The sequence below is a fragment of the Triticum urartu genome, chromosome 5A (genome assembly GCF_056163025.1).
Source record: "Triticum urartu cultivar PI428250 chromosome 5A, HENAU_Tu73, whole genome shotgun sequence".
NCBI lineage: Eukaryota > Viridiplantae > Streptophyta > Magnoliopsida > Poales > Poaceae > Triticum > Triticum urartu.
In genome coordinates, this window is record NC_141877.1 from 442,861,800 (window position 1) to 442,872,135 (window position 10,336).

General features: G+C 48.0%; 2 protein-coding genes across 2 annotated transcripts; one reads left to right on the forward strand and one right to left on the reverse strand.

Moving 5' to 3' along the window:
* The first annotated feature begins 637 nt into the window (after positions 1 to 637).
* Positions 638 to 3,572, forward strand: LOC125509561 (receptor-like protein kinase At3g21340). The gene is made up of 9 exons (XM_048674550.2): positions 638 to 906; positions 1,002 to 1,554; positions 1,665 to 2,128; positions 2,258 to 2,393; positions 2,486 to 2,557; positions 2,646 to 2,714; positions 2,857 to 2,928; positions 3,049 to 3,117; positions 3,233 to 3,572. The coding sequence occupies exons 1-9, from the start codon at positions 828 to 830 to the stop codon at positions 3,264 to 3,266; spliced, it is 1,548 nt and encodes a 515-aa protein (XP_048530507.2). The 5' UTR covers positions 638 to 827; the 3' UTR covers positions 3,267 to 3,572.
* Positions 3,573 to 3,709: 137 nt separating this feature from the next.
* LOC147971823 (uncharacterized) lies at positions 3,710 to 7,419 on the reverse strand. The gene is made up of 4 exons (XM_087526364.1): positions 6,692 to 7,419; positions 4,563 to 4,767; positions 4,207 to 4,426; positions 3,710 to 3,928 (listed from the first exon to the last, which is right to left on the reverse strand). The coding sequence occupies exons 2-4, from the start codon at positions 4,593 to 4,595 to the stop codon at positions 3,765 to 3,767; spliced, it is 417 nt and encodes a 138-aa protein (XP_087382490.1). The 5' UTR covers positions 4,596 to 4,767; positions 6,692 to 7,419; the 3' UTR covers positions 3,710 to 3,764.
* Positions 7,420 to 10,336: the final 2,917 nt, after the last annotated feature.

The following is a 10,336-nucleotide window of genomic DNA, read 5'->3' on the forward strand; positions in this document are numbered from 1 at the left end:
ACATCTAAGCTCTCACAAGTATATAATGTAGCAACAAGAAATAAAAAAAACTAAAAAAAATTAGACCATAAATAGAGAGGATATCAACTTAGATGTGACATAATTATGTCACATCTAGATGTGTCTTAGATAGACCCCTCCAAAAAAAATCCCATTTAAATCATGTCTGGCCCGCTGTTTCCGGCGGCACCGCGGCGGAGATTGCGGTGCCGATGATTGCCACGCTCAGTTGAACCGATGGAAGCCTCCTGGGTCGCGTTGACACATATCCGCGCCGCGTACAGCGTGCCGAGCCGCTGCTGCTGCCTGCCTGCCTGTGCAAAGTCTTATCCGCGTCTAGTATCTTCACAGAAATTCGGCTGCCGCGCGCACGGCAAACGCCCTGCATCGCGCTATGCCTGGGTCGCTCGAGGTTCGTTGGTGAGCTGATGCGAGCACGTCGCCGTGCCTGGCTCCTGCTCCTACCCATATATCACAGAAAAATAAGGGAAAAATACACATGGACTTGGCTCGATCGATACAAGCAAGGAACAAAAAACACCCACGTCCAGGGAGGAACGGCTGACGCAACGAATCAACCACAGGAGCCTCACCCTCACCCTCACCCTCACGGCAAATGGCGATTCCACGACACCCAAACCCGGCGTAGATCGTGGTCACCGGCGCAGCAAGACGCCAACTGGGCGCAGATCGTGTGTGGGTGGGTCTCAACTTGTGGGCCACCAACCAGCGACCCGAGAAATATTCTGTATTTTTCTGGACAGTCGTCGCCGGCTCCGCGATATCCCCATTGCAGTTGCCGCCCCCGCGGTTGGCGCGTTCCCCCGATGGTCGCCCCGCTCTCCCGAGTCCTCGCCGCCCTCCTCGTCATCGGCCTCTATGTCCACGCCGCCCACGCTCTCTCAGGTGGAGTAATCCGGCCATCATCCCAGGTTCTTGCTCCAGCCTCATCGGCATCCGTTCATGGATCTCACCGGCATTCCTTCGTTCGTTCGCCGCAGGGTACCAGATAAACTGCGGCGCGCGCGGCGAGCGCGTGGCCGGCAACGTGACATGGGTCCCGGACGGGCCGTTCGTGCGCGCCGGCAACGCCGCCGCCGTCCCGTCCCCGCCGCCCGGGATGCCGCCGATGCTCGCCTCGCTCCGCTACTTCCCGGACGCGTCCGCCAGGAAGCACTGCTACGTGCTCCCCGCGCAGAGGAAGGCCACGTACCTGGTCCGCACCACGTACTACTACGGCGGGTTCGACGGCGGCGAGGTGCCGCCCGTGTTCGACCAGATCATCGAGGGCACGCGGTGGAGCGAGGTCGACACGGCGGCCGACTACGCCCGCGGCCGCGCCACCTACTTCGAGGCCGTCGTGCGCGCCACTGGCCGGCAGGTCAGCGTCTGCCTGGCCAGGAACGCGGCCACCGCGCCCACGTCCAGCCCCTTCATCTCCGCGCTCGAGGTGGTGACGCTGGACGACTCGGTGTACAACGCCACTGACTTCTCCTCCTACGCCCTCAGCACCATCGCGCGCCACAGCTTCGGCCACCACGGCGACGCCCTCAGGTAACAGTCGGTCACCATGGCTGCCATGCCTCTGTTCTCCGCTGCAATCCGCATCACAGGTGTTCGATCATCCACGAATTCTTGATCACGCGAAATGCGCCATTCTGCAGCCAGCCAGGGGATGAGTTCAACCGGTACTGGGAGCCGTACAGCGACGGCGCCCCGGTGGTGGAGAGCCAGGGGAGCGTGGCGCCGGCGGCGTTCTGGAACAAGCCACCGGAGGACGTGTTCCGGCGAGGGGTGACGGCCAGCCGCGGGGACACCCTCGAGCTGCAGTGGCCGCCGGCGCCGCTGCCCAAGGCCAGCTACTACCTGGCGCTCTACTTCCAGGACAACCGGACGCCAAGCCCCCTGAGCTGGAGAGTCTTCGACGTCGCGGTCAACGGGCAGGCCTTCTTCGCCGGCCTGAATGTCTCGACGGCGGGATCAATGCTGTACGGCGCCGCATGGCCGCTGTCCGGGCAGACCAAGATCACGCTGACGCCCGCCCCGGGGTCGCCGGTCGGGCCGGTGATCAACGCGGCGGAGGTCATGATGGTTGTTCCGCTCGGAGGGAGGACTCATCCTAGAGATGGTACTAACAAAGATCCGATCAATGCAGCACTGCAGCAGCTTCCATGCCTGCGCCATGGCTGATCCAGCCTCTTTCCTCACGAGAACTCTGTAAATCATTCATGCATTTTACTCCATCATTTTGCTGCAGTGATCGGCATGGAGGGGCTCGCGAGAGGCTTCGCCAACCCGCCGTCGGACTGGAGCGGCGATCCTTGCTTGCCCGTGGGGAACTCCTGGACCGGCGTTTCCTGCAGCCAGGGTGCACTTGCTCGAGTAACTGCTCTGTAAGTTGCAAACAAGATCAGTATGTACTATGTTCTTTCCAATTTCAATGTCTCAACAATGGACGATGAGCTTTGTGCATTTTCTGCTGCAGCAACCTCACCAATTTCAGTGTTGGAGGGTCGATATCTGACCACATTGCTAATCTGACTGCAATCTCCAGCGTGTAAGTTTCTTGACACAAACTGATGTCAGATGTGCATAACTAAATGAAAGGTTGGGTTTCTGATTGGAGAAAGGCTTTGTTGCTGCAGCTGGCTTGCGGGGAACAATCTGACAGGACAAATTCCAATCATGAGCTCCCTGCATCATTTGGCATCCTTGTAAGTGTAAAAATAGATGATCATATGTGTGCAAAATGATCGTCTGAAGGTTCATAATTACAAATTTACTATTACTCGACAAAATGAAGATGCTGTCTGTTCCATTTCACTACTTAATCCGGGTTGCATTTCTGACCTGAAGGCACCTGGAGGACAACCAATTGGCAGGGCCGATTCCTCCGTCGCTCGGAGAACTTCCAAGACTTCAGGAACTGTAAGTGGCTTCAACATGCAGTCCATGCTTTGCCAGGCTGTTGCTGCATTATCCAGTCATGATGCTGCTCAATTGACATACATGTTGCAATTTCTGACAACTTGAATTCTTGTTCAACAGGTTTGTGCAGAACAACAATTTACAGGGCAACATTCCGATCGGCCTCAACAGAACGAGCATTACATTCAAGTGAGTGATCACCGACATTGTACTACAGTATTATATTTTAGTGGAGCATTCTATTTTTGGAGAGCTTGTGATACCATATAGTCTTGCAGCGAATGACGAATTCATACTTTGACAGGTACACACCTGGGAATAACCTTAACCAACAATAATGTCGCAAGGAACAGAACATCAGATGTTCATGGGATAGTGAGAAGCCATCGACAGACAACAGTGTGAGAATGAGTACTGCACATGCATATCTAATTGGCAGAAGACAATGTTGGCTTATTTCTCTTTCGGTATTGCCAATGTTTTTGTTCTTTCTTGATTTTTTTGGGAGACAAAGGTGTTACTATTGTATATGCCAACTGTACACTATGAACTTTGTCACACTTGATTCCATTTATTTATGTGTATATGTAAATATGTAAATTTGTAAATTTGTTAGAGAGGCAATCACATAATATGCTTTTTTTATCAATGTGGATGCCAGAGGCAACCTCTCTATTCGAAGAAAGTTTAAGGCCTCATTTTTTCACGATTACAAGGAAGACGGACCCAAGTACACATAACAAAGTTCTCTGCTCTGATGCAGCTGGCGTCGAAACGATCTGACGCCGTGTGCACATCTTCTTACGGCACTCTTCCTCAATGCAGTTTTGTATGGTTCATTCGGTAGAAATTTCTTCCACACCATAGTCCGAAACAGAATGGCCTCCTTTGTATGTACTTCCGACAGGGTGCTTGATTTTCTCAGCACATACATAGCAATTTTCTATGTCATTCTTATATCCTGGGATGTACTTACACTCAACTTCTTGTTTACGGCCACCTATGAAAAAAATAACCGCGTTAGGGTTCCAAGAAGTAAATACAACCAGTCATGCCAAACATTCCATCAATGGTACTCTACAAGGAAATGGTATTCTTTCATGACAGTTAGGTACAGAAAAAGGGTCTACTTCAGTCCAAAACTAGTTTAGCATATTACACAACGGTCAGAAACATAATAATTAGTACAAGAGCAATGCATATTCCAGAGTTTCTGGAAAGAAAATAAAAATAATGTGATGGCATCAAAGCCTGCGGATAAAAAGAAAAGGAGCTTACCAGCAGAGTTATCATCAACAATCTCGCATGCGCTGACGCGATAATATCCATTGGAGGCATTGTCGTTATTATCCATTTCTGCCATCAACTCAGAAAAGAAGATTTGCTCTGACCCCGTGGCAACGTTCCTCGCCTTGAAGTTCATGTGCAAATAGGCGAAGTAGCCCTCGATGAAATCAAAAACATCGTTCAAGCGCACGTGTGTAAACTCATAGCGTTCCTGCGGATGAAAAGATACAAGTTGGAAGTCAAAATGGAGAATGTGAGCGAAAAGAACGGATATGAACAGAACTTTTTTTTTTGTGCAGATGAAGGAAGAAACATGTAGGAATAGATGAAGCAAAACAAGAGCTTACAGGGTGACTCTTATGATAGAAAACCAAGGACATGTTAGCTCTCTTCTTGTATAGACGCCTCCAACGGGATATCCGTTCATCCGGTGTCAAAAAGAGTAGCTGAAGACCCGTAAACTCTGCTCCGGCATCATATGCACCGCCTTCCTCTGTTTCGCTCTCTCACGCAGGTTTGTCTCCTGATGTTTCTGCATCGGTTACAGGTTTGCTGCAGGCACCAATATGACGCAATTTCAGTTTCTGTACAAGGTAGCTAATGGTGGAAATTTGAATAGAAAGACTAAAAGTTTCTGAACTTATAATCAATAGTAAAAACAAAACTAAAATACTATTTGAAGCACTGGATTTGTTATTGACATTTGCTATTTTATAGAAGGTCAAGTTCAGATTGTCTGAGCGTCTCTGCGTATGTTATTTTGATGAGGAGGAGGCTAGTACTTCCCACAGAAAGCAATATGTCCATATGAACTTCTATGTTCACACAGAGTCTGAAAGGCTTCCGCAGCTTGTGTTTGCGGAGTTTGTCGAAGCTAATAGGAATGATGATTGTTCCTGGGATTTGTTGTCATGCAAAACTATAACCAAGAACAGTCCTGGTATATTTTATTTCCTCTCAATAGTTCTAATTTTGGATTAGTCCTTGTTCATATATTGACAGAAGGGAGTTATTTTGAGATACACATAGTCAATAATTGTAAAATCTGAACTTCTCCTAAGATCTTTCTTGGTATTAGGATTGCACACGTGATACTGGTAGATGTAGATATATCTAAAAAAGTACTTCCTCCGTAAACTTTTATAAGACATTTTAGATCACTACTTGTAAAAGTTTACAGAGGAGCACTTTCCTAATATTAAAGATTTATCGAGTTTATTAATATATTGCAACAACAGTAGTGCAGTACTTCGTTGGACTAGGCTAGTTAAGATGAACATATGGTTCGGTACTTGGTTGAACTTGGTTACATCAGAATATTAGATGAACTAGATGCTGAGCTATGCATCCTTTGTTCACTATTATGCGCCTTATAACTAGAAATCAACCTAGTACTTTAATCCAATTTAATGTTACTACTGATCCCTACAAGCTGTAGCCCTCAAGCTTCTAATGGTGTGCTAAGAGACAAGACCAAGAGCTAATGACAGTAGTTCTTTCTAGGAGTAAATGGCAAGCAGTTTTATGTATTTTGATGTGTTAGGTGTTGAGGCCTTGTGCCTATCGTGACCAAATTGTGCAGCGATTAGTGTTCCAAATTTTAGCGGCAGTAATTATGTACCAACAATCTTGCAGAAATTTTCACTTTGCCAGAAAATTGTTCAAATACTGAGACATGCTATTAAAGAGCAACGTACTAAGAGCATGCGTATTCTCAAGTATTGATGTGACTTACTCCAATGCTACAAAAGTCTTGTTGTTTTGGACATTGAAATGTTCACCAATATGGATCTTCGACCATTACCTTCTCTATTCATTTGTTACTAAAGTTACAAAAAATATGATGACATGAAAGTACTTTGACAAACCTATTACTTGGTTTCACAATATTTATCCCAAATGCATATCTAGGAGGTACCGAACTAAAAAACGATTTGATATAATCCAACCATACTTGCTCTCATTGATAAATTAGTCGTTCTCTATTTAAATAGAATCAAGTATGGTAAGATTCCATCAAATATTACTTGACTCCATCTCGTAGTTACGACCAGGGGTTTGATGTTGTGAAACGGAGGGAGTAGTACCATCTTCATATAAAGCATATAAATAGATTTACATATATTAGTGGTTGACGGTGTCACGACCCAGAGTGCCTCAAGATCCTAGAAGTTTGTTCACCAGACTGCTGAGGACCCCTAGGCCGCTATACGGCTTGGCCATCAACCTGACTTGGGAGGCCTAGAGAAGGAAGGAACCGACTTCCTTGTTGTGCAAGACAAGGAGGCCAAACCGCCAGGAGATCCTTCAACCACCTTAGAAGTGACTAGACTCTTTAACCCTAGGCCCCTGGCATCCTTTATAATCTTGTGGTTGGGCTAATCGATACCTTCATTATACCTACGATCCCTGATATTTGTCTTGTCCTCTGTACCCTCATCCAATCAATACAATAAGAGCAGGAGTAGGATTTTACCTCCATAGCGCAAGGGCCTGAACCTGAGTAAATTATCTCCTATTTCTCCTCTTGGCTTTCCAGCTAGTTGAAGGACCCTATCCAGGGGCCTCCCGGAATTCACACCAACGGTGGCGCGCCAGACATGGGTCGTGCTTGCCGGAACTGAGATCCAGATGGATCTGACATCAATCGTGCTGCCTTCGCTCCTGGGCAGATGTTTGCTTTCGGGCGATGAACTGCATCACCAACATGGCGGGGTAGATTGAGCCGTTGACACCTACAAGACAAGCCAGATTCTCCTCTTCGGGGGCCTGGAATTCATCGCCGACTCGTGCGGCGAGCTTCGCCTTTATGGCCAGACGCCTTGTTGAGCACATGAGCGGGAATCGGAGTTCCTCAGGGAGATTCTTTGTCTTTCTATGTAGCCTAGAGCGATCTGTCCTAGAAGAACCTGGTCAAGCTTTGGGTACAATCAGTTTCCCTGGTGTACTCATACATCGGTTAAGCCCGGGCCATGACGGCTAGATCCGCGTGTCCAGGCAGGCCATCATCACATCCGCCATCATCAAACCAGCGTCGGAGAGGCACCTCGCCTCGTGTTGCCTTGGTAGTACCTTAGGTTCCATGATTGATGTCGGCTTGGTGGCTCTGGTGAGAAGGGGAATAGACTGGGCCGGACTGGAGCGCCTATGGGAAGGTTTGCCAGTAAAACCCGCCCTCTTGCCATTTTCTATTGGAATCAGGCAGGGGGCACTTGATGTACCTGGATCTGTATCGCTTCCTGATGGCGAATCTGCCGCACTCACAGCTCTCGCCGTCGTTGGTCTGGAGCTTGACCTGGAAATATCGGCGCCAAAGCCCGAATGCGTCTGGATTGCTGGGAAACACCCGCACACCATTATGAAACACATAATGTGTAGAATCTCGTTTGGCGTTAGGTGATGAAGTTGGAGCTAGTAGAAGTAACGGAGGCCACAAAAAAATTGTGGCAGCGACATACATCGCACGAGGAAGGGCACATACAAGATCCACTCTACATCGCGCGCCTCCGAAGACACCTTCGCCATGCCATTAATTGCTGTTATCGGCGACCTCCAGACAACGTGGTCCCGCGATAGCAAATATCCTATGCCCCTGCCTGACGAGGCTGTTGAGCTGAGGTGGGGATGCCGTTGATGCCATCCACTCCCCCTTCATATTCGAGGGGGTGGTGGTTTTGCCCTTGTCGTCGCCGCTGCCCTTGCTCGAAGTGTTGCCCTTCATTTCGTTGTCGCCGCGACCCTTGGTTGATTGGGGGCCATTGGTAGGTAGTGGAGAAAGGTAGGAGCTTGAGCTCAGAGGCATGGAAATGGAAGCCTGGGCTAAAGGAACGAGGGGGGGGCGATGAAATGGGAGAGGTGTGGCACGGTTGGGTGCCGATCTCCCTATAAAGCCCCGATGGGAGGCCAAATGTTGCCGTTAATGCCGTGACACGCGGCCACAATCTTCTGCCATATCCCTACTAGGCACGGGAATCGAGGTGCTCCGTAAATGGCACCTGAGCCTAAGGAGTCACCTTCTGGTCTCATCCCTCTGGTCGATTGGGTGTGGCCTTTGTGGGCCCCACGACCCATCACGTCCTCCGCTTTGACCGACGGTCAGGGGAGGTGGTTCGACTTGACTAGATGAGCAAGCTAGGTGCGACTCATGACCCGTGCCATCGTCACGGAAATTCAAAGTGCATCCCGGCAAATCGGCTCGCGGAGGCTGACTCCGTACGAAGAGATGTGCGGAGGTTGGATATTTATTGAAACAAAATGAGACCGGTGCATTGCGTCACACATTGCCTCAAGGCGGGTTGACGCGCAACCTGTCTTTTGTGGAACTTCATGAACCTGCCAAGACCTCGGCGAGCTACCAGAAGATGGCGAATTCAGACTGTCCGAAGACTAGAAGATGCCAAATCCTTGAGCCTGTTCGGGGGCTACTAACGGTATCATTGCCCAGGGGTGCCTCAAGAGTAAGACCCGGGAAGTCTGCCCACCAGTCCGGCTCAGGATCCTAGGCCGCTATATGGCTTGGGCCGTCAGCCTGGCTTGGCCTCGAGAAGGAAGTAGCCGGCATCCTTGTCGTGCAAGACAAGGAGGCTGAACCACCAGCCTTAGAACCGACTAGGAGTCTGCAACCCTAGGCCCCTGGCATCCTTTATAAGCTGTGGATATGCATGCTTTTAGTCATCACCCTTCGGTATACCTACGGTCCCTGAGGTTTGTCTTATACTCTGTACCCCCATCCAATCAATCAATACAATAAGGGCAGGAGTAGTTTTTTTACCTCCATAGCGAGGGCCTGAACCTGGGTAAATCATCTCCTGTTTCCCTTCTGGGTTTCTGGCTAGTCATGGCACCCTACCGAGGGGTCTGCTGGAATTCACACTGACAGTGATCATGGTTGACCGCACTAACTCTAGAACTGCATCTATTTGAGGATGAATGATGGAGGCAGTACAAAATAAGCAATGCTGTTTTAAATGGAGAAGCAGTTCTCTTTTGCTAAATACCTCTCACAGCATTGCACTTGTATATGCCCTTCTTTCTGGCCAACCGAACAGCTAAGTTCCTGTTTGGGTGTCAAGCAAACCTTTCTTAAATATTTTGAGAAGAGTGCTTCACAATGGGCCTGTAACTTACAAGGGTATTGAGTCTAAAACTAAGCTCCTAATCAGGGTGTAAGAATATATTTTAATTCATCCAAGCATGGCAATTTCGTCTTCCATGTTCAGCTTCATTTTCTCTTTCGATATAGCCAAGTTTTTGGAGATGGTGGCATATTAATAAATTAGATCAATACCCTGATCATCCACAAGCCTAATCCAAATTTTAGTTTGTGGTGTGTATTGGTTTATGCAAACTTGTTGTAGCAACTGGCACAGGTCCTTTTGCTTGATTATCATATAGTTTTCTTAGCTGTGATGCTAATAGCTAGACAGCATGTGGATGATGAAGCTGGTGCTAACTTTGCTTTGAAGATACCAAATATGCGAATATCTATTGTGTGGCAATGGTTTGTTGTTGGTACTTTGATTAGATACAATGCGTTAGGTTATCTCTGCGCATCTTTTTATTATCATGGAGCTCAGATTTTGGTATAATTCTGGTGGTTATGTAGAAATATCATTTTATTTGTAAATATCCTTTTTCTCTTGTTGATAAAACACTGTAAGTAGGCCTCTCATCTGTTCTTCAATAGACCTTTTTCTCTGTTCTCCAACCGTATGGATGGTTGGATGTGCAGTAATGCCCGAAAGTGGCATCTCCTGAAACAATATGTTATGATGTCGTGTTCATCCCAGGATACCTAACGCGCAAGCTAGATACTTGTTCATACTAGATGATCTCATTTGAAGGATTGTATTTGTGTCATATTATACGAAGAGCTTATGGATCTTGTAGATTGCTAATACAAGATTGATTTCTTGAGGGCAGATGTTTTAAGTTACTGAAATCACTTTTTTGTAGGCGGTTTGTATAACACAAATGTTGATGTGGGGCAGAAGAGGAAGAGATCACTTCGTTGTTATGCATGCGAGGGTAAAATGAAGCATCCAACCAGCGGATTTTCAGCTGGGTGTCGTGCTGATGCTAGTTAGGACTGAGCGTTCAGTGCAAATGATGACAACACTCC